Consider the following 21,642-nt stretch of genomic DNA (forward strand, 5'->3'; position numbering starts at 1 on the left):
AACTCAGGGTACCGGAATGAACTTAATAGCCCGTACCCTTCCGGGCCGGGAATGACCTACCTCCGCCGCCGAACTACTACCGCCGCTAAACTACTATACCTCTGCCGAACTACTACCGCCGCCGAACTGCTACCGCCGCCGCCGCCGACCTACCTGCCGACCTCTGCCAGCCTGCCACGGCCAGACCCTATATATCCAAATAAGCAGCCAGTCTCTTAAGAACAAACAGGCCCGGTGGTCAAGCGGTAAGACGTCGCTAGCAATTGCTAAGCGGAATCCCTGGTTCAACTCCGGGCCGGATTACTGCGCCTACTTGAGAATCTCTTCGTCTCGTAGAGATTCTCAAGTGGGTAGCTCTTTTTGCCGGCACCCCTTCCTCCGCTTCGGAGGTATTTTCGCTATGTTAACTACCTGCCGACCTGCTACCGGCTCCGACGAACTGCCACTACTCCGCCGACCTGCTACCGCTGCCGCCGTACTACCTGCTGACCTGCCTGCCGGCCTGCCTGCCGACCAGCCTGCCGACCTGCCTGCCGACCTGCCTGCCTGCCTGAGCCTTATATATCCAAATAAGCGACTGACTATTCAACAAACAGCCAGAGAGCCTCGCTGGTCTAGCGGTCATGACGTCACTGCTATATAGCTCTCCATTCCCACGTCGGCCGCAGGAATAAGGGTCCCTGACCTGAGCTTGTGGAGCCATCCGACCCGGACGCTCGAGCTAGTCACAGTTGAAGAGCTAGGTTCGACTCCTAGGCGTGGCATTTTTTTGGCCCTCCTCTCTCTGCCTCTCTCTTTTGCGCGCGCCTCTGCCTGCCTGCTTGCTCTGGCAGTCGACGCGCCTCCCTCGTCGTCGTGCGGCCTGTGCATGTACGCATATGAGGGCGCGACTGGGCCCCACAGGTTCGGACCCCTGCTAGTTGGGGTTGGGCTTGGGGTTGGGTTAGCTGTGGGTTAGCCCATTTTTCGCTGGCCGGAATGAACTCAATCTGGGGTTAGTTGGGGTACCGGAATGGACTCAATGGCCCGTGCCCCCGGCCCCCTGTCCCACCAGGAATCGCCGAAAGTGAGGCCAACCCGGCCGGGAATGATGGTCAGGTCAGCCCACACGCGGTAGGGCAACGGAGTAGCCGACCGGGGACTAAATACTAACAAGGTACAAGTGCTAACGGGCCAGGTCCCCGACGTTACAGCCGGTCAGTCACATACCTATAAGAAGGCGTCCCCGGCTACGGTAGACAGCTAGACGGCAGCAACAACACCGACTATATGAGACACAAGCCCCTTCTCGACCGCGGCCCTCACAGCCACCGCCGCCGCCGCCCTCGTTACGGTCTAAGCGTAGCGGCGGAGGTCCGCCTCCTCAAGCGCAAGCGCCGCCACCGCCGTCGCCGCCGAGGCTGCCAGGCTCGCTACCGTTACCGCAACACTCAAGCGACTCGCTACGCTACCCCCGCCCGCCAAGTACATATCACAGCTCGCGGCAGAGCTACCCGAGGGCCGCGTCGTACTGCCCCGGGATGCCCCTAAGGCGTTCACAGCGGCCGTGGACGCGCACTTTGCGATGCAGAACCGCGGTGTTATTTTTAAGCCCACCTATATTCTCCAGCCGCATAAGATCGCGGAGCTAAGCATTACGGTACGCTACCTTACCCAGGAGCACGCCGTACGTAACACAGGCAGCAGCAGTAGCGGCAGCAGGACTAGCAACCAGGGGCTCTTTACAGTGCGCTACACAGGCGCAAACCCGGCGCAGGGCGTGGCCGGGGCCCGGGACGGCGTCCTACTCAACCTCTCGCGGCTGAGCAGCATAAGCCTCTCTACCGACCAGGCGGTCCTCAGCGTCGGCGGTGGCTGCATATAGGAGGCCGTCTACGACTATGCCGACTCGCGCGGCCTTACGGTCGTGGGCGGTCGCTCGACCCCCGTCGGCGTGGGCGGCTCGACGCTGGGCGGCGGTACGTCCTTCTTCTCTGGCCACTTTGGGTTTATCTGTTCGAATGTCGTGTATTACACGGTCGTCCTCGCCGACTTCGTTCCGACGTGTAGCGCGTCGCGTACGTGGAGGAGTCGATCCGCCATTTCTCGAACATTACCTAACCGCGGTGGAAACGATCGCGAATCTAGGTCGATTATATATCGTACGATACTGTCCTCTTCGTACGAGGTTAATTTCTGGTAGGGTGGTTGGATATCGCGTTTCGCAGCTTGGCCGTTTCGTCGTCGTGAGAGGGTCGTATGGGATATATTATAGAGTAGTGCAGCCTTTCGTACGCTTAATTTTAGGTTTGAATGGAGCGCATTAAGCGCTAGGATAAGGTCGCTTTCATTTGATTGTCGTCCTATTATTGTTAGTAGAGAAAAGGAGGAAAGGAAATGGGGGGTTAAGAATGGGCGGAAAGTATTTATTCACTTGGGTATCTTAGTTACTTGTGGATTACGTTAATACTCTACTATTATTCTCTCTCTAGGTTATTATTCGTATCTCTTGGAAGAGATACTAGTCTCGGTAATTAAGTAACTAGTTTAAGTGTAACGTAATCCACAAGTGGGTGAATCACACAAGTGGATGAATCAGTTATCGGGTACTCGTACGACAATATATAAGTCAATTCAACCATAACGCCTCAAATCAATTCAAACTATTCGGAATCCTCTTCTTCAGAGGCAGATATAACTTTCTGACACGTACGAGCATTATGCCCGGGCTCGCCGCAGACGCCACATCGTCGCGCGCGCGTTTCGGGCCTCCTCGTACGACCACTATTTTGACTCGTTTCCGCTATTAACTGCTGCGTCGCATCGATTTGAGCCTTCAAATCCTTTGCCTGATCAATTGTGAGGGACCCTCCTTTCTGTAGCTGCTTTCTTTTCGTACGACGACGGCGGCTGAGGCGGTCGTTTGCATCTCGAAGTTCGGCGATTTCTTGGCGCATAAGGTCCTGCTCGTGCACCATCATTATAACTCCTTTTCTTAGCTGTCGTAGGCCCTGAACAATGGACGACGGAGAGCTATTCTGGTGTCGTACGATACGATTTTCAATATACTTCGTCTGCGATTCGGTCTCAATTGGGTTGTTCGGCGTCTTTGAAACCCATGGGGGTGGTAGTCCAGCAGAGGAACCTGGCGGTGTCGGCGTATGAAACTTCACATCTAGCTGCGAAATCACATAATTCGGGTCGTACGGTACTAGGCCTGTCGCTCTGAAGCCTGCCTGGATGTTTGATTTGGTCATTGCAGCGTCGTACGCCTTATAAAAGGCTGGGAGGAAGTCCTCCTTTGAAACGTGGGTTACGTGCGCCCGCATTAGACCTTCGATTTCTTTACCGTACGCCCGTTTCAGAGGTCCAAAACACCCAACATCGAGAGGCTGGAGCTTATGCGACGAATGAGCAGGCATACAGAGCGTAACAATATTCTGTTCCTTACAGTAGAGCTCGAAATCGACGGAATGGTGGCTCTCGTGGCCGTCGAGGATAAGGAGGCGGTGGGTACCCTTCGTACGACTCTTTGTATGGAAATCAAAGTGTTTTACCCATTCTAGGCCTCTCTCGTTCGTCGTCCAACCGTTTTCTGAAAGCGCGATTACCCAGTTGGCCGGTAGAGGGCTATTCGCGGTCCAGGAGTCGAGGTGGACCTTCCCGGCGAAGATAATGTACGGCGGGATTGAATAGCCGTACGACGCGATACCCTGGATTACTGTAACCCATTCCTGATTGCCTTGTTGTACGGCTCTTGGCCTCCCGCGTCGATCGGAGGTCGTAACGACAGTTTCGGCGGAGATTTTACCCATCGCGAAGCCCGTTTCGTCGAAGTTGTAGATATCGTCATCGTGGATCCCGTATTTCGCGATTATGTTTTGTACGAGCCCAAACCACGCGCGATACGCGTCTGGATCTTCGCAGAGGACTCTCTGGTAGTCGATTCTTCGATTAAAACGCGTACGGAGCTCTGATCGTCGTCGTACGAAGTTTGAGGCCCAGTTCGTTCCGACGCGTGGCGCGTCGCGCACGCGGAGGAGTCGATCCGCCATTTCTCGAACACCACCTAACCGCGGTGGAAACGATCGCGAATCTAGGTCGATTATATATCGTACGATACTGTCCTCTTCGTACGAGGTCAATTTCTGGCAAGGTGGTCGGATATCTTGTTGCGCAGGTCGGCCGTGTTGTCGACGTTGGAGGGTTGAGAAGGATACATTATAGATCTGTGCAGCCTTTCGTACGCTCAATTCTGGGTTCGATTGAAGCGCATTTAGCGCGAGAACTAAATCGCTTTTATTTGATTGTCGTACCATAATTATTGGTGGAGAAAAGGGGGAAAGAAGACAGCCTGTACGAAAGTGGCGGGGGACTGATTCATCCACTTGTGTGATTCACCCACTTGTGGATTACGTTAGGTAAAACTAATACTTAGATTAATCGCTAAAGTATAAAGGTAATAACTATCTATCTAGGAGATCCTCCGTCCTGGGACTGGTTTGTCCCGGGACCGTCTATCCCTAGTCCTGGGACCTGCTGACGTAACTTGGGGTGTGTCTCCCCGCGTGGATGATCCGCCCTTGTCCCTGGCCCAATCTTGCGACCTGTTGGTCGGGTCGTTACATATACCTCCTTATAATATCTTATAAGAGATACGAATAATAACCCTCGAGAATACGATAAGTACGGAGTTAGTATTATATGAGGCTATTACCTGCCTTATTCAGAATATAACCCCCAGCGCCCGGTCAGACGGTTAACCCCGGAGATCGGATCGTAACACAGCCGTTTCCCCTACTCAACCTTAGAGAGTTGTAAGCACAGCCCACTATGGCCTACTAACGTAAACGGGGCCCAGTAGAAAGGGTGCGAGTAGTCGACCGACTCATCCTCGTCTCTAATAACTCTATCCAGAGTGTCCAGGATCCTCTCCAAGTGGCGTGGCTTAACAAGGCCTACGCCTAGCCCCCGGAGGACAGACCTGAAGCCCTCGAGAACTGCAACAGCTGCGGCCGTATCTGTGTGATACAGCTTGGCCTGCGCCTTGCGCCAGCAGCTCGCGAGGCTGCAGGGAGCTCCGGCCGTCGCAGTCAGCTCGCCGAAGAAGAACGAGATGAGCAGCGCGGAGGCCTTGTCCGAGACCTCCCACAGAGCGCCGAGGAACGCGCTCGCGCCCGACGACAGTACCGAGTGCGCGAAGCCGAGCACGTCACTGCCCCCTCCCGAAGACTCGCCCACGCCGCTCATACACGCCTCGAAGACCACGAGAGCCGCCCAACCCTGCAGCCGCACGAGCTCGACGACGGGGAACTCCTTCTGCAGCCGGATGTTTGACCGCCACGCCGACGCCTCACTCTGTGACCCGTGCGTCCCGATCAGCATGACGTCGGCCACCTCAAAGTCCCTCTTGAAGCTGTCCGCGTCGGTCTCATGAGCAGCCCTCAGCTTGCAGGCCAGCTTCTGTGAAATATCGATGGCGGCGGCGGCCGAGATGTTGAGAGGCACGGTCTGCTCCCGCAGGGGAGCCCTGTAGATGACGACGCAGTTCTTGCTGCCGCTGCTGCTGCCGTGGGTCCTCCCGCGTTCCCTCTCCATGAGGCGCTGCAGCACTGAGAGGCTGGGGACCATGGACACGGCCTTTTCCAGAAAGAGCGGCCGATCTTTGAAGAGAAGCGCCGAAAAGGGGAATCTATTGAGCGACAGCGTCGGCACAAAGATAACGTGCGCCTTGCGCGCTATAATATCGTTCCCCGGCGTGACGATTTCGCGAGACAGCCCCTGCAGTAGGTCGTTACACGTCTGCTTTGGCGGGAGGCCGAGGGTAGCGACGTGCTTGAATGGCTTGAGATAGCCCAGAACCTGCCTTTCCATCTGTTGATCCGTGAGCAGGCTGGAGTGCGCCAGCTCGATTCCGTCGTGGGTGATATAGAGGATCAGGGTGCCCTGACGCGAGGGGTTGATGTGGACAACCACTGTACCGTCAGAGATGGCCGAGTAACGCGTGGCCAAATCAGTGCGGAAATGCGGAGTGTGGAACTCCTGTAAGATTATAGCCCGGTCTACCGACTCAGCTTCCATCTGCAAGTCACTGCTAAGCTTCGACAGGTATGTCTCGGCGTCCTCGTCTTCGCCGTGACTCGCTACCTGTGCAGGCTCTGGGACGAGCTCTGCCTGGCGCATCTGATATGTCCACTCGAGGAAGTCTTCCGATACTCCCTCTGGGGTCAGCATGTCTAGGAGCACCCGGGCCCGACCCTGTTCCAGAAAGAGCAGCGCTTCGTCCACCCAGGTCGGGCCGTGAAAGGTCCACGATCCCTTGGAGCGGCTCGGCTTGCTCGGCTGACCCGGCTTGGAGAAGCCTACGCAAAGCCTGGCCAGGCCGGCAAACAGTTCCGCAGTATAGATGACGTCGAGGAATCTTCTTCGCTCCTCCGTGTCTCTCATCTTGGCCCGGGTCGTCTCAAGCACGTGGAGCGCCCTGAGGTACCAGTCGAACGCCGACGCACTTGATCCGCAGTGCTCTTCGATCTGAGCGATGCAGACCATGTTGGACCAGCTCTTATCTCCCTGTATGGACTCGATGGCGCCCAGAAATTCTGGATCGTGGCGCCAGATACCCTTCAGTACCTCCGCGCCCAGCGCGAAGTATTGCGTTACAAAACACAGCGCGAGGGCCTTCTCGGCGTGCCTCCGGTTATTGTCCCGGTTCAATGCCACTAGAGTCTCGCTCGCTTGTCCGAACATGGCCTGGAAGTAATCGTTGGCGCTGCGCGAACGGCCCCCGAACATGGTCGGAATCGAGCTGGGAAGCCACTCGCGGGCTTCCTCATATCTTTCGAGGTAGTTACAGAGGACCGCCTTCATGACATCCATGCTGTCCGACTTGCTGAGAGAAGGGTCTTGTAGCAAGTTGAGAACAGTCTCGAGGTATTTTCTGCCCTCGGCCCAGTCGCAGCGCAACGACAGGGCTTCTCTGCGCAGCTTGATCGCTCTGTCGAACGCGCTTCGGAAACTCTCGTTCATGTTCAAGGAGTCTCTGAGAGACCCAAGCAGCGACTCCACGCTCCGACCAGTGATGGGGTCGGGGGATAGATGGTACGGATTTCGTCTCCCCGGGCCGCCACCGGGGTAGCCGCTCTCAGCATTAGCCTGGCTGTCAAAGAACAGATCCAAGATGTTCTTGAACTGGGTCCCATACGGCGTCTGTTGCGAAGCAGTCGTCCACGCATCCGCCCTCGGATGGTTCTGGTGTATGGACGCAGCGGCCGTGTTGAACTCAGAGACCCGGTTGTCTTTGGCGACCGTTATGAGCCGCTTGTCTCGACCATCGGTGGCGTCGCGAAACATCTGGTCCATCCGATCGATGAGCCGAGCCAACGTGTCTTGGCCCGCGTCGATGTAGGATCGTGCTATCTCCATGTTGCCATGTCGCTGGTGCAGCTTAGCGTGGGCGATGACGGCGTCGAGCTCTAGAAACGGGTCCTCAAGCGCATGGAAGCAAGATCGAGCGCAGGCGCAGCACTGGGATGCGGCGCGCAGGTTTCGAGTCTGCTGGGCGAGCCTCCTCGCGACACTCAGGAAGAGCAGTCCCGCTACTCGAGCAACCACGACGTTGGCATTCTCCCGTCCCCAGCTGCCTATGCCTGTGGCCGTGCTGAGGATCCGAGTGGTGTCGTCGTCGTCACACTCCAGTGGCTCGGAACGGGGCCCGCACGAGACAAATATCTCGAGCACTACTTGTTGAGCGAGAACGATCTGCGTCATGGTGCCATTGCCTTGGTACAGGCCTAGTGCACTGGTGAGGTGCAGGTTCCCCCTCTCAGCCAACGCGCTCAGCTGAGATGAAGTCGTCGCATCCTCCCCTGTGGGTGAAACCAGAGCCTGCATATATTCAGCCGAGGCAATGCAGCCCCGTCGGAGATGGATCGCGGCCATACCATAGCCGCAACCAGCCGCTTCAAACAGATGAAGTGCCTCTTGGTAGTGTTTCTCAGCCTCGATGTCGCTCCGCAAGGGGTAGTCTCTCTCAATGGACTCTCGCCACTCTGTCTTTAATGCGCCTAAGTTTCCTTTGGGGTTGTTCAAGACAAGATTCAAGACGATGGGGCTGGTGAATGGCACCGCGAGACGATTATCGCCCAAGAGCAGCTGGCAGGCGGCAGCTCCAGCCAGGTCTGAGCTGTCCAAACACACATTGTACAAACTCGTGGCTTCTTGGACTCCCTGTTCGGACGCTCCGGCAAGGAGGTACTCGATGTTCAGTCTCCTAAAGTATCGAGATACAGACCCCAGACCGAGCTGTCGGGCGTCCCAAATGACAAGAGATAAGAAACCCAAGCCTGAATCGAAGAGCCGAGCCGTAAAGCGGTCGTGGAACCTCGGGTGATGTGGGAATGCTCTCACCAAAAGATTCGAGGGAAACTTCAAGTACTGGTCGATACAATCACTCTCGAGCCTGCCCAAAACACTTGTATCCCGCGGCCGAACCGCTCTTTGCAATAGAGCGTCCATGTCTTGGCCGGAGTCTACAAACTCTGTTGTGCTGAAAGGACCCCAATAGCCCTTTTCATCGTGGTGGAATCGCAGCTCTGGAGGGTGCCGCTTTAAGCTGTCCAGGAACTTTTGGTACACCTCGCACCGAGAGACCAAGTTTGGATCGCCAGCATCTCGAGCAGCGCAGAGCCCCTTGCTCAGGTGCGCCTCCGATGATGCAAGCTCCCCGCGCCCAGTGCTCCACAGCGCTTGCAAGAGGCATCTCGCAACATCACCCTCGATGGAGGACGGGAGTGCTGACTCCAAGGTTCTCTCACCCTCAAGGGCCTCCTGGTTCTGAGTATGGAAATCCTCGGGGAAGATGGATCCTCCGAGTAGAACTGATAACTGTTTGAAATCCATCAAGAACGTGCGGATATGGGGTTTGCCTTGAGACCCAGCGTCACACCTCTCATTCAGTCGGGACTGCTTTTAAATACTTCAAACTGTAAGCGGACCAGATAAAGTGGAACAATGCATTCCCCTAGACTGAGTGTTTGACAGTCTTGAACGATACGAAGCTGACGCGTCGTGGCTTCAAGCATGTGAAGCAAAGAGGAAGGATCATTGCTTGACTTTGTCCGAAGCCTGGCATCCAACTCTGACAAGTAGTACGCTAGACCGGTCGAGAATCTCAAGTGTCCGGTTCTGTGTTACAGAGGTGCAGCTGGAGCTTGCTTTTGCCAGCATGCCCATTGGACAGACGGCTTTGAAGACATGTTCTGTGACTTATCAGAGCAAGGCTTCCCTCCAACATCCAAGTTGGCACTGGTGTGAGGGAGCAAAGCGAGCTCATTGCTCAAGCCAACGCCCCTCCGATAGCTTGCAGGGTTAATTGCGAGGAGGTGCGCTGGAGACGTTCAAACTAGCCATCATCGGTCCCGAGGCTGGTAAATTGGATGTTAATGCGTTAAGTGGCGTCAAGACCTAGAGAATAGTCAGAGGGGGATAGGATGGAGACTCTCTTCATAAAGCTAGGGGTTGACATCTTGTAGAGCAAAATAAAGAGATATCATTGCTTTCCGTCTTGCAACACTTGCTCGATCACTATAGTAAAGAGCACACCAAAAACTACCCTGCCACGATGCGCCCGAGGGAAGAGCCGACATTCTATTGTACAAGATCGGATACCCTCCCGAACAGATTACTTTGGGGACCCTGGTGTACGAGAACTACGCGACCCCGGATATTCGGTGTGCCACCTTCCCTAAGATCAAGTAAGTCTGAAATCTTTGGCTTGAGCGTAAAGCGATTCTAACCAGTTCAGTGAGAAAGAGACACAAGAAGAGGGCTTAGTTCACGTCTCAGAAGTTCTGGGAAGCTGGGCTGCCGTGAAACATTCGAGATTCGGTTTCGGGGTGGAAGCTCTGGACCTGGCATCCATTAACAGCGAGTATGCTAAGAACTTGAGCAAAATAATCGTCGCCGACAAAGGCCGTCGCGTAGTTCTAGACGAGTAAATGGCATCTGACGTCCATGTCCTCGGCCGCAGCTAACATATTGCAGTCCCTTCCGCTTCTTTACAGAGCGCGTGTTACAGGACGAAGGAATTCGAAACAAACTGTCCCTATGGCTTACAGCAGCAAAAAGCTCGTATCTGTTCAAGAAGGCTACGTACCAGAGACCAAAGGTGTACTGCGTGACAGGGTACTACGAGCTAACGGGCGTCCGGGCACGAACCGCAGCCAGCAACGAGATTATCACGTCAGCACATGTCAGCTCACAGGTAGTGGGCGCAGCCGCTGGAATCCCTATTGGAGCGGAAATTGGCCCCTTTGCCAACGGCACGTCCCTTAAGGCGAATATTGTTATGCCAGGCGCAGCCATCTGGGCAGCGAGATTCCATCAGCTTGACGTAAAATATATCAAGATGGCCATCGAAGGGCGTGTGGAATTGCCCAATACTATTATGCTGCGAACCGATATGACGTATCCAGGCGGGGTTCTCATGAATGACGGTCCTGTCCGAGGCGAGAACGAGGAGGTCGATGGAGTACAAGTCAAGGAGGCAACTGCAGTTAGATTGCGACTGTCATCTCTGGCAGAAGAACTGACTGAGGGTGAACCCGATGGAAGCTACTCGGCTGCGCTTGCGGAGGCAGAGAATCGACTTATTCGCGACGAAGGGGATAGTGAAGAAGATGAATGACTTTTTTGCACAGGTTGGGGAAGATGTGGTAGGATCTCTTTGCGTTCTTTAGGACGGGTTCATCATTATCTCAAGGGCAGGTGTTGAGAGGAATCGACTACATTGCTCTTTCTTTTTACTCTTTCTTCGGTCTGTAGCTACTTACTACCGCGGGCTCCTCGTCCATACTTTGGCCTCGCTTTGGGCGGCCCGTTGTTAAAGCTGCCTGCCTAATCGAAACACTTCAGCACACCGTATTTTCAGGAGGCTCAGTGGGTTCTCAAATCGTCTCCTCGGTGAAAATGCACACTTCTAAAGACAGAAATCCTAATGTGTCACGTTTCTCATTAGGCAATAGTGGCTAATACTGAAGAGATTAAGATTTGGACATCCTATACGGTTCTATGTAGTCTTCGTGGATCTATGTTCTGGGCAGGTCCGTGACATGCGGTCACGCACTCGGCGCATGACATCCCGCCACGACAAGCCCGAGTCGACGGAAGCCCTTAGCGTGTCCGAGAGTCCTTCCGTTAGAACTCCCATGCTCTCACCGTTCTCGAATTGCTTCTCAAAGGCGGATTCGGAAATTGCCGCGCCGACGACCGAGATGACGTATGGGTTGCGCTCATAATGCCAGTCGTTCCTGGACAGCAACCCCGGCAGTATTTTCTTGATATGTGACATGACATGTCGGTAATTGTTGGGATCGATGGTTTTGACCGAGGTAGGGCCCCGCGCCATATGTGCGGCGTGACAACAGTCGAGGATGATAGTCATTTTTTGGTCTTTTGCGTAGTCTGAGATAGCAGATCCGTTATCTCTGCATCCGATATGCCTCTCCAGTCTCCATCCTTCGTTTCTTCGAAGTCAACCGGAACGAGATACTGCAGCCTGCGCTGTTGATTGCTCGGTTCCGGTCCGTCGGCTTCGGGAAGACCTCCATGGCCGGAATAGTAGATGACTACCGCGTTAGATGGCCCCGTCTGCTCTATGAGCTCCTGCCATGCAGAAATGATGCCTGATCTTGTCGCTGGATAAGGGCCATCGTCGCTTCCGAGGCAATTTTGGACTGTAAACTCATAAAGCAACAGAACTTATTCCATTTCACGGAAATCGTTGACAGGACCTACCAGAGGGGTAGACGGAGGATCCGATAAGCAGGGCGCGAGAGACAGGGTGATCTAATAGAAAATAGGACGTAGTGCCATAGAGGCTGTGTGCATGCTCGTCACAAGTCCGGTGGCCTTTACATGGAGCATGCAGAAGGTTGAGGCAGTGGCCCCCTATTACGAGACTATTCTGAGGTCTAATAGCTCTCCATTAACGACATGTGGGACCGATTTCGCAAGCTAAGAAGGGTATTGATGTGTCATAATGGTGAATGCCAAGGCACACGACGCACCTGTGGCTGCGACGGATACCGCCCCGGCCCAGTAGAATCGTACTGGCACAGGTCACCGGTTATTTATGCACGCAAAGCAGGATTTGAGCTAGTTCCAATGGCGATGGCCCCCCTTGCAACCCCCTTCTCATGATACACGGAACTTTCGGAAGCCTTCCATGAGAATGGTTCGACATTGGAACATGCTCGATGTTGCATCATCCACTGTAGTAGCTCCATCCAGGACCTCCCACATAGCTGAATCCCTGTCCATCACTACCCCCGTAGTGCCCCATGCTCGTTGACCAACTGTGGCTGCCACCAGTGCCGCCACCGGCATCAGCCGAAGCGTGCAAATTCAGGCGGCCGAGAACAACGGGATTTCCTTCTGCTCCGTAGCTACCGTCAGCATTGACCCACCAACGTCCAGGCATCACAACTACTCCTGCTCTCTGCAGACCTGCGACATCCACGCTGTGAATCTGGCGGCCGTTGATAAACACTCCCGTGCCAGTATTGCCGGAGGCATCCGGGGCAAGTTGCCCACCGCCAAGAGGTAGGCCAGGCGACAGGCAGCCGCTGCAAGGCCCTTGCAGTACCCCGTAAGCTCCACTGCGGCGATCGTACCTAGTCTTGCACTTAGTTCTATCACAAACTCGAAGAGGGCACCTTACTAGTGAAGCCCTTACCAGTAAGACCCCGGCATAACAACCCCAACCAGCGCCTGGAGGCTCATGATGTCTGTCTGTCCAAGACTGACTCCGTTGACAATGACCTGGCCGGCAGAGGAGGGTACAGAGGAGGATTGCCGGGAAGTCGCCGGTGTGTTCTGATCAAGGAACAAAAGGGTTGACATTGCTGGTGCCAGGGATTCCATAAATGCGACCTTTGCGATACTTCCCAGGGTGGAGGTCCACGATGAGCGCCTGCTACTTGACTGGGGGGCGTCGGAGTTTGTGCTTGCCTGTCCCGAAGGCACGGGCATGCGGGGAGGGATCTGGGCGCCAAAACCATACGTACTAGGAGGGCTTGGCTGACCCAGGGAACTGGGTCTACCCTCAACGGAGTGCGAAATTCCAGGGGCAAGTCCCGGGGTTGGGACTTCGGTGCGCCGCGGCGGCAGAGGCACCGTTTGGATGGGTACTAGAGGGGGCGGAGACACTGTTTGGGTAGAGGATGAAGAGGCAGGGGGTGCAGTCTGGGCGAAAGTCGAGGTGAGAAGCGGCCTTGTGTCAACAGGGATTTGAGAGACGGAAGGCGTAGCTTTGCTGGGCCGTGGGGGAAGGGGAGGCGCGGCGGTCTCCGGCTCAGATGTCACTGAGCTGGCCGGCGCCATTGGACCAAAGTGCAGGTAGAACGGATTCGGCTCGTTTTGCGCCATGTTGAATAGCTTCTTTGACATTGAAGTTACAGAGCGGCAATATGAGGATTGAGGAGGTGTCCGAGACCAGGGTCGTCGTCTTATATTCATTTGATGTGCTTCCATTTTACGAAGCCTCCAGGCAATCACCACGGGTCCGTCTCCCGGCAGGCCGGCACACCATTATGTCGCCCTTCGGGGCTATCATTACTGTCGTCAGAGGCGAGCCCGGCTGAGCAATCATTTGGGAGAGAAACAGCTGCACCTACCTGTGAGTGTGGGGCAACATCACGCCACATCCGGAACCTGCCGTGGAGGAGGTGGGGCTCGGTGCACATAAGTAGCTTGTGTGGATTTCGTGGTGGGCGTCTAGTCTGAGCATGGGGTGACTGGTGCCTGTATGCTGATAACCTGCTTCTATTAGTTACCTATTGTGGGGGTCGAAATATCTACAGGCCCTGACACAGAAATTTCCCACTTAGACAATAATTACAACCCAGTTTTTCTACCACCACAGTGCAGTGTGTGTGTGGCTGTTCCAGTCCCGTCACTACCTTACCTACCAGCTATCTTATTTGCGGCATCCTTTCATGGGCCATTCGCGCCTTGATCGCCATTTTGCGTCTCAAATTCGAAGGGAGTTGTATGAGTACAAGCTCTCATTAGCTGGCGGTTCTCAGTTACAAGGACTCTACTTCAAGGCGTCGAGGGCGGCCGTGAAGTGGGATCAAAGTTGCAGCCCGACTGATCGAGGGCCGTCGCACTCACAGCACTTGGAGAAGGCGTTTAGGGCACTGGAGAGGGGGAAAGCCCGCAGCTTACTTGACTTAATGGCGGTTGGAACATTGATGTATGCCGGATTTGCACCGTCCGAACTTCGCGAGTGGGATGAGTACAGGCAGACTAGCGCCTGCATTGCCGCCAAGCGTGGTGTGCTTCGACAGCTATATGGATCAGAACACCCCGATAAGGACAGAATCAACAAGTTGGAGGCAGACATTTCGGAGGCTACACAGAGACAGAATCGACAAGAGGAATGCCTATTCGCCGAAAAGTCCCCTTTAGCCCGGAGTTTCGTCACCACTTCAGGTTACTGACACCCAAACGCTCCGATTCAACATCAACAAGGATACAGCTGTCCCAGAGTACTCATACCGAGACGATGACTTCATCGCATTAACTGTAGAAGGCGTCACAGAGATTCACCGTTCAGTCTCCGAAATAGAACTTGACCTGCGAATCAGAGGGTTTCGGCAGCAATGTCAGTCATCTTCGCCAGACCTCGGGTCTGGACGGACACAGCCTATGGATGGGCAGTGGCTTTCAGAAATCCTGTTCCCGTTCGAAGAAATCACTGACAAGTCCCATATCACCATTGTTGCCTATCGAGCCCTCCATACCCTTCCTTTCCATACTTTGCCCTTCAAGGGGAGCTCGCTACTGGCGACATATTCGGTGTCCTACCTACCTAGTGCGAGCTACATCACTTACTTAAAACCATCCGACAAAGACCGCGTGGGTTCCAAACTACTCGCCGTCGGAAATCCCTCAAATATAAAACATTACGACATCGTGTCGGGGACGTCACAGAGCCTGAGGGAACTGCGGTTTGCTGAGGCGGAGGCAACATATGTCGCCTAATCAACGCTACAAGCAAGTTACTTGTGGGCGATGCAGCCACTAAGCAAGCCGTCACGGACGCGGTGGGAGAATATGACATATTGCATTTCGCGATGCACGGGGTGTTGTGCCGTGAGGTCCCGATGATGTCGTCCGTTGTCCTCGCGGACGGCGAGGAGTTCACGGTCAGCGAACTGCTGGGCCGGCGACTTATCTTATGGTGTTGAGCACCTGTAATACTAGCGTGTGACAACCCACCGACGGCGATGATGTCGTGGGATTTTCCCGGTCGCTGCTAGCGGCTGGCGTCAAGAATGTCGTCGTCAGCCTCTGGCCGAATCGAGGGTACCATAGTTGTTTTTAAAAACTTAGTAACTACTTGATCTAGGAATAAGAAATTATTAGAGGAGGTAGATTACTCTTATCGTTTACTAACGGACTTAAGTAGAGCTTTATATCTTTTAAGCTAAGGAAGTTATAAGTATTTAAAGATTCTAAGATAAGCGGCGATAAGAAATGGCCGGATCACTTGTGTGGCCGGGTCACTTGTGGACTACGTTACCCTCCTTATAAAAGAAATTTGGTACTCTAGGAGAGTACCAAGTTTTCTACGTATAGGTACTTAAGTATATCCGCTAAGACAGCCCTTCATATTCTCCGTTCAGCTATCGCTTACCCAAAGCTCGTACTTCGACGATAACACTTGACCAATAGACAACCTTCAGCCCCGCACCACCAACAAGCAGATTGCGCGCAAAAGCCCATACCAGGGTAGCAAGCAAAATTCTGCGATGGAGAACAGTAGCGATGGACCACTACGCGTGCCTGGAATGGGAGACATTCCTCTGGATAAGGGGCTCCCCATCACGGACCGTTTCGCGCACGGCTTTTGCGAATGGGAGCAAGTCCCCACAGTAACCCAGCGCGAGTTCACCATGGTGGCCGTCATGAACGACCTCACAGACAAGCCGGACTGGCAGACCGGGATATTTCGACAAGAGAGAGTGGACCACTGGCGTGGCGACATCTTCGCTGCGAGACCTCTGATGAGCGACCGGGCCTGGGAATGGTGTGTGTCGGAGCTGCGCGACAAGGCGGGCTACTACAGCACACATGGATTTATTCACGTCCTGGACACTGGCTCGCGTGTTTGCAAGTCGGACGCCTTAGTTTCGCCAAAGCTACTCGCCGAGATCCGAGGAGCATGTCAGTCATTGTTGCCGACGCAGGCTGAGGGGCAGAGCTGCACGAACGGCGTCGTCTCACTGATTGATCCGTCATTATATCCCTTGGTTTGGGGAAGGAGTCTAATCAGAGACGATGGCGGTCATTCCACGGTCACACAGGCACCGGCACACGAAGACAAAAGAACCGGGATCGGCAATGTGCAAGAGCGCATGGATACCGCCCTACGGGGTGCATATCCCGAGCCTTGGCACTATGCTTTCGAAGAGGAGGATCGAAGCGAGTACTCTGCCTATTTCTGGTCGTATAGACACCAATGGCTCCCAGCCGAGATCGAGTTCAGCGAGGCCGAAGGTACTGCCATGCGATTCACTTCGTACATCAATGGTCTTGATCAGGACAACAAAACTCTCGACCGACCTCTAGCAGAACTCGTCTCGGCATGTATAGCACCGTGGAACGATTGTCTTATCGAGGGCCGAGCAGGATGGGATGAGGACTGGGACTATCTACCGGAAAGCCCGGCACTCGGCTGGGCGCCGCCTGGTAATGTCCGGCCGCAGCGCGGACGCACGCCCTGTCGGATCATCACGTATGGACCTCAATGGGACAACGAAGCTCCAGAATGGATCGCTCTCTTTGATCAGCACCGCCGGAAAAGGGTCGCCAAGTACATGGCCCTGAAGGCCGAAATCGAGATGATAAAGTCACAGAAGCCGCCGCGGGATGCGGACGCCGGCTCCAAGAAGAAGCACAAATTACGGCTGGCGGTTGCGGAATGGGCTTTGGCGCATAACAAGGACCAGGAAGTCGTCGGCCTTGAGCAGCTGCCTGAACCTACTGCCGAGCAATGGACCATGGCAAAAGAGTATCTCGAACGCCCGGAGCCTGGTACGGACGCCCCTGTGGTGCTGCCTGAGAGCTGGGAACGATCGGCTGGAATTTTGCTGGGCCGTAAGACGCGCCGCCTGATTCGGCTTAAGCACCCAGAGCCCGGTACAGCGTTTTCGTACGAGGAATGGAAGAATGGCACCCATGGCGGAAAGGCCATTGTGGACATGGTCACTGACAGACCAATCAGACCTGACAAGCCGCCTGCCAGCACGCCTCATGAACCCTACACCATCTCCCTTGAGGACAAGTTTCGAAGCCAGGGCCTTCAGGTGATCGTCCGTGCTGATAGCATCACTTTGGACGCCGGACGCGAGAAAGTGGCGGAATTTGTGGGGAGCAGCTGGAGTCTGGCCGGCCAACCGAATGAGCACGTTGTTGCCATCGCCCTGCTCGCATACGACGTCGACAACGTCACCGACGTACGTGTCTCCTTTCGACAACAGACTGACATCAGGGAAAACACGTACAATTACGGCCAAGGCGGTCTCCACCAGGAGGCTGCGACCTTCAGCGTGTTCAAAATGCCGGCTCACACGTGGTTCAAAGCTAGTCTTGAAAAAGCTCTGTGCGACATCTTTGGCTTTGATGAAGCAGAAATCGCGGGTCATACACCCACATTTCCAATGGAGATGCAGGAGCTGGGCAGCGTCGCGTTGGCAAAAGGCCGACTAATTGCATTTCCCAACACCATGGAACACCGCATAGGGCCGTTCAGCCTTCAGGACGAGAGCAAGAAGGTGGGACACGTCAGGTGGATCACGCTGATGTTGGTGGATCCACATTACCGGATTTGTTCCACGAGGAACGTGCCCTCACAGCAGGGTGACTTTAGCAGGGAAGAAGCCGCGGGGTACAAGAGGGACATGGAAAAGGAGCATGCTTTGGCGGACTTTGCAAGATACAGAGAAATTGGAAAGTTTTTCTTTGCTTGATGTATGTGGGATTCACCGTCTACCCTCACTGAATTATCTACAAGAAGATTCGAGAAATAGTAAGATTCTGAGTGAGTCAATGGGTTAACCAGGAAGGCGGGCGGGCCATTTTATAATTTGGGTGCCGTGGTTGCCCACGTACCGTACGACGAGCCAAACGAAATGACGGTGGAAGCCACGGCCGTCCCGCACGCACCATTGGAACAATCCCGAATTCCATTGCCGAAGTTGACATTACGGCACAGACAAGCCGGATCGGGCTTAGAACAGCCCAGAGCCGAGTACTGCGCAATCAGGTTGTTCATGCAGGTCTGTCCGCAGGGCGGAAGGCTGGCGATGCTAGTGGTGGTAGACGTGGCGGGAAATGTCGTCTTGGCGGCGGTGGCTATGGAGCACATCGAGGAGCCAAAGGCAATGACCGTCGAGCCGATGGCCGAGCCACACGTGCTGTTGGAGCAATCGCGGAGGCCGTTACCGAAGTTGACGTTGCGGCAGAGGCAGGCCGGGTCGGCGGACGTGCAGCCTAGGGCCTTGTATTGGGCAAGCATGTTGTTCCAGCAGGTCTATTCACAGGACGATAGGTTTGATACCGGCAGCGAGGTCGGTGTTGCAGAGGTTGCTGTCTTCATCGATGTGATGGTGAAGGCCTGAAGGTAACGCCAGAGGAGGACGAAGACTTGGAGGTGACGACAGAGAATGACGATGTCGACTTGGAGGAAGAGGACGAAGTTGTGGACACGGGCATGGAGGTGGACGCGCGAGAGGCGGGTGAGGGGGTCGTCGTGGTAATGGCAGCAGATGATGTGGTGGAGGCTGAGGGAGTTCCCACAGGAACGGCGGTGAAGCCTTCAAAGGCTTTGGCAGAGATGACCGCTCCGTCCTCGCGAACAGTTCTGGGGACTATCGTGGACTTGGTGTTTTCACCATAGCTGGTGACGTCGATCAGCACGTTGGGCCAGACGACCGAGGTGCAGATGGCTTTCAGGCCGGGCGTTGCGGGTTCTTGCGGTTTGGCGCTCTAAGACCGAATCCGCTGGGGCAGCAGATGACATATGTCGAGCTGATGTTGAAAGACTCCCACTCGCTTGGGCATGCCAACTTTTCGAATGGTGGCAGAGATGTGGTTCTGCTAGCTAAGACGCTGGCAGCAAACTGGCTGGGCAAGCAAGATGTCATCGTAACCCCGGCAGCTAGATCGAGAATATTCCGCCAAAGCACCCCAGTCATGGTGGCCAGCTCGGCGATGCCCCCACAATCTGACGGGGCGCTGAACTGGGTGATAACAGCCATATCGTACCCCGTCTTGGTCGGCTGGGTGGATGCGAGCTTCGAGTTGGATAACGGATCTGGGGAGGGCGATCCAGGCCGCACCCGACACGCAGTCTCCCGGCCCGTTCGCCTCCACGCTGGGCCAGTTCGTGGGCGATCCCGTGTTCCCCGACAAGCGATGCAACGGCACGGCACTCTTGTGCAACGTAAGCTAGTCGACAACAGTCCAGAACAGCACAGACATCACTATTGCCAGTGCCGTACTGTATTCCTGGTTTGACAATTACGGCCAGTCGTGCGTGGACACGCAAAACTGCTAACAGTAGCTAGTCGATGACGACGGTTAGAACAGTCGCTTCGCTCTGTGGAACCTGGTGACGATCGGCTCCGTGGAAATGGTCACCAGCCCCAGGAGCCGCATCCTGACGAAGCCCAACACGCAAGCCACTGCGCATCCCTTCTGGAGCTCTTTGGGCGGCTATCTGGCCAGCACGCAATCCCGTCTGCTCAGCTGCATCGACGAGGACATAAAGCCTGAGTGTCTGGCTGTCACAGCCTGCGATCTCACCAAGACCTATGCCAACATGGCCGACTTGGACGCCGCCGCAGGGTCGTTCCCGAATCAATGCATAAACTACTACGCGCCCAACACCCTCAGGACAACCCTAAACGGCGAGATGACCAAGTACAACGACGTCAACAGCGGCTACGACGATGTCTTTGGCTACTGCCAGTCCGCCATGAAGGAGATGGTCCCCGGCATGATCCAAGAGTTCATGAGTTCCAAAGGCCAAGGCAACAAATTCTTCGAATGCACCGTCACGGCCGATGGCGGCTACCCGATAACGGGGCCATGCCCACCCGAGTATCGCGACTTCTTCGACTCTGACGTCTGGACCATCACGTATAAGCTCCCCGATGAAAAAGGCTTCTACGACACCTTGCAGTCGTCTTACGGCATTCAGCGCGACTGGGTCAAGTTCGACAACAGACATGGAGGCAAATCTGGCACCAGCTGCTCCAAGTCGCGGATGGAGAATGATGCCTGTTACTTCTTCTCCCACAACTGGAGAAACGAGGCTCAGGCCGCCGACAGCTTCGTCGTCCCGAACCCGAAGGACACAATCGCCAACTCGCTGCCCTCTATTCGCTCGCTGCAGAATACCATGCTCGCGCGCCAGATGGATCTCAACACCGGTATATGGACGGGGTCCTCAGAGAACCTTATCCAGACCTTTGCCATGCCCGTGTACATCGTGAGCCAGGCAATTGGGTCGATGGCGCAGGCCAAGGACCTGGGTCAGCAGCAGGCCAAAATGGCCAAGGTCGACCTCATCATCTTGATCCTCTCCGCCATCTTCGCCGTCATCCCCTTCGCAGTCGATCTCCTCTCCGCTGTGGCCGCCGCGTCTGCCATTGCGCGCGGTGTAGTGCTGATCGCTGAGGCGGGCAATATCGCGCTCAGTATCGAGAGTATCGTCACAGACCCGGCATCGGCGCCCCTGGTTATTCTGGGCCTGCTGGGTGCTGGCAGGGGCAGGAAGCCAAAGGACTATGCTAGCATTGCGGACAAGCAGAAGTTGTTGAAGGATACTGATATTGCCAACATTGGTAAGGAGTTCAAGATCAGGCATGATGGGTTTCAGAAGACAGTAAAGCCCAGGTGCAAGACTTGAACAAGTGGTCGGTGTGAGCGCTCGGCGACCTTCGAGCAGTGGCAACGGGGTGCCAAGGTGAATATAATGGGAAACTTGCTTTTCCCTCAGTTAGGATAGGAGAAACGTCGTACTATTGTGTGATTACATTAAAATCCGAATTTATGATGACACTCTTTGTCTCGCGACCGGCAGTTAGTATATAGAAGCGGGCGATCGCAGCGTACTTTATATGAACGGTAAAAGTCGCATGAGAAAATACCCTTTTCGAGGTGATCGTTTCTACCGAACGGCCGGCATAGTTTAGATACGCATCATTAGATCTAGCACTTTATAGAGGAAAGGGACGAATGGTCGTAACTGGCTTGTACCACGGAGATTTTATTAGGGGTTGGGTTCTCCGCATAAAGGAGATAATGGAATGAGTAAACGGCAAAAAGGTCGTTTGTAAACTCGGCAGGAGCCTAGAAGTAATTTAGTTAGGGCTTAGCAGGCATTCAAGGGTTCCATTGAGTGCTCCACGCCTCACCTTCCCTTAGGCCTCTCCTTATACCATAACAGCTATTGCTAGACTTAATATACCTATATAAAGCCTGTCCCACATTCACTACTTGAGTTTTATCCTCGATACCCATAACTTGCACCTCGGCCGTGCCCATTGTCAAGGTCGGAAAATGAAGGACCATAAGATGAGTGCGCACTGC

At 54.8% G+C, this 21,642-nt stretch overlaps 10 protein-coding genes and 1 non-coding gene across 11 annotated transcripts; 7 read left to right on the top strand and 4 right to left on the bottom strand.

Moving 5' to 3' along the window:
• The first annotated feature begins 228 nt into the window (after positions 1-228).
• B0I36DRAFT_t219 lies at positions 229-303 on the top strand. Its single transcript has one exon. It is a non-coding gene; the product is annotated as a tRNA-OTHER (tRNA).
• A 675-nt stretch (positions 304-978) lies between these two features.
• On the top strand, positions 979-2,146 carry B0I36DRAFT_389880 (uncharacterized protein; the record flags this gene model as incomplete). Its single annotated transcript, XM_046161369.1, has 3 exons — positions 979-994; positions 1,164-1,234; positions 1,346-2,146. The coding sequence occupies 3 exons, from the start codon at positions 979-981 to the stop codon at positions 1,862-1,864; spliced, it is 606 nt and encodes a 201-aa protein (XP_046003969.1). The 3' UTR covers positions 1,865-2,146.
• A 2,630-nt stretch (positions 2,147-4,776) lies between these two features.
• On the bottom strand, positions 4,777-6,726 carry B0I36DRAFT_257752 (CHAT domain-containing protein; the record flags this gene model as incomplete). Its single annotated transcript, XM_046151036.1, has 1 exon — positions 4,777-6,726. One exon carries the CDS (start codon positions 6,724-6,726, stop codon positions 4,777-4,779), a length of 1,950 nt encoding a protein of 649 aa, XP_046003970.1.
• Positions 6,727-10,083: 3,357 nt separating this feature from the next.
• On the top strand, positions 10,084-10,663 carry B0I36DRAFT_356604 (uncharacterized protein; the record flags this gene model as incomplete). The annotated part of the gene is made up of 2 exons (XM_046157652.1): positions 10,084-10,161; positions 10,241-10,663. 2 exons carry the CDS (start codon positions 10,084-10,086, stop codon positions 10,661-10,663), a joined length of 501 nt encoding a protein of 166 aa, XP_046003971.1.
• A 340-nt stretch (positions 10,664-11,003) lies between these two features.
• On the bottom strand, positions 11,004-11,896 carry B0I36DRAFT_342098 (uncharacterized protein). Its single transcript, XM_046156055.1, has one exon. The coding sequence runs from the start codon at positions 11,417-11,419 to the stop codon at positions 11,045-11,047; it is 375 nt and encodes a 124-aa protein (XP_046003972.1). The 5' UTR covers positions 11,420-11,896; the 3' UTR covers positions 11,004-11,044.
• Positions 11,897-12,209: 313 nt separating this feature from the next.
• Positions 12,210-13,177, bottom strand: B0I36DRAFT_58683 (uncharacterized protein). Its single transcript, XM_046163058.1, has 3 exons — positions 13,044-13,177; positions 12,713-12,919; positions 12,210-12,650 (listed from the first exon to the last, which is right to left on the bottom strand). Exons 2-3 carry the CDS (start codon positions 12,898-12,900, stop codon positions 12,242-12,244), a joined length of 597 nt encoding a protein of 198 aa, XP_046003973.1. The 5' UTR covers positions 12,901-12,919; positions 13,044-13,177; the 3' UTR covers positions 12,210-12,241.
• Positions 13,178-13,772: 595 nt separating this feature from the next.
• Positions 13,773-14,584, top strand: B0I36DRAFT_58701 (uncharacterized protein). Its single transcript, XM_046163059.1, has one exon. The coding sequence runs from the start codon at positions 13,974-13,976 to the stop codon at positions 14,478-14,480; it is 507 nt and encodes a 168-aa protein (XP_046003974.1). The 5' UTR covers positions 13,773-13,973; the 3' UTR covers positions 14,481-14,584.
• On the top strand, positions 14,585-15,206 carry B0I36DRAFT_58702 (uncharacterized protein). The gene has a single exon (XM_046163060.1). It carries the CDS (start codon positions 14,689-14,691, stop codon positions 15,022-15,024), a length of 336 nt encoding a protein of 111 aa, XP_046003975.1. The 5' UTR covers positions 14,585-14,688; the 3' UTR covers positions 15,025-15,206.
• A 585-nt stretch (positions 15,207-15,791) lies between these two features.
• B0I36DRAFT_300409 (uncharacterized protein) lies at positions 15,792-18,094 on the top strand (the record flags this gene model as incomplete). The annotated part of the gene is made up of 1 exon (XM_046152022.1): positions 15,792-18,094. One exon carries the CDS (start codon positions 15,795-15,797, stop codon positions 18,012-18,014), a length of 2,220 nt encoding a protein of 739 aa, XP_046003976.1. The 3' UTR covers positions 18,015-18,094.
• A 30-nt stretch (positions 18,095-18,124) lies between these two features.
• On the bottom strand, positions 18,125-18,562 carry B0I36DRAFT_370306 (uncharacterized protein; the record flags this gene model as incomplete). The annotated part of the gene is made up of 1 exon (XM_046159893.1): positions 18,125-18,562. The coding sequence occupies one exon, from the start codon at positions 18,560-18,562 to the stop codon at positions 18,125-18,127; it is 438 nt and encodes a 145-aa protein (XP_046003977.1).
• Positions 18,563-19,239: 677 nt separating this feature from the next.
• Positions 19,240-20,959, top strand: B0I36DRAFT_370307 (uncharacterized protein; the record flags this gene model as incomplete). Its single annotated transcript, XM_046159894.1, has 3 exons — positions 19,240-19,329; positions 19,397-19,489; positions 19,631-20,959. The coding sequence occupies 3 exons, from the start codon at positions 19,240-19,242 to the stop codon at positions 20,957-20,959; spliced, it is 1,512 nt and encodes a 503-aa protein (XP_046003978.1).
• Positions 20,960-21,642: the final 683 nt, after the last annotated feature.

The sequence above is a fragment of the Microdochium trichocladiopsis genome (genome assembly GCF_020744255.1).
Source record: "Microdochium trichocladiopsis strain MPI-CAGE-CH-0230 chromosome Unknown B0I36scaffold_18, whole genome shotgun sequence".
Taxonomy (NCBI): Eukaryota; Fungi; Ascomycota; class Sordariomycetes; order Xylariales; family Microdochiaceae; genus Microdochium; species Microdochium trichocladiopsis.

Bases quoted from the DNA above. Each gene is read 5' to 3' on its own strand.
- B0I36DRAFT_342098 (XM_046156055.1), bottom strand. From the start codon at position 11,419: ATGACTATCATCCTCGACTGTTGTCACGCCGCACATATGGCGCGGGGC.
- B0I36DRAFT_58683 (XM_046163058.1), bottom strand. From the start codon at position 12,900: ATGGAATCCCTGGCACCAGCAATGTCAACCCTTTTGTTCCTTGATCAG. The intron at 12,651-12,712 runs GTAAGGGCTTCA...GTGCAAGACTAG, and splicing joins GTTATGCCGGGGTCTTACTG to GTACGATCGCCGCAGTGGAG.
- B0I36DRAFT_58701 (XM_046163059.1), top strand. From the start codon at position 13,974: ATGGGCCATTCGCGCCTTGATCGCCATTTTGCGTCTCAAATTCGAAGG.
- B0I36DRAFT_58702 (XM_046163060.1), top strand. From the start codon at position 14,689: ATGGATGGGCAGTGGCTTTCAGAAATCCTGTTCCCGTTCGAAGAAATC.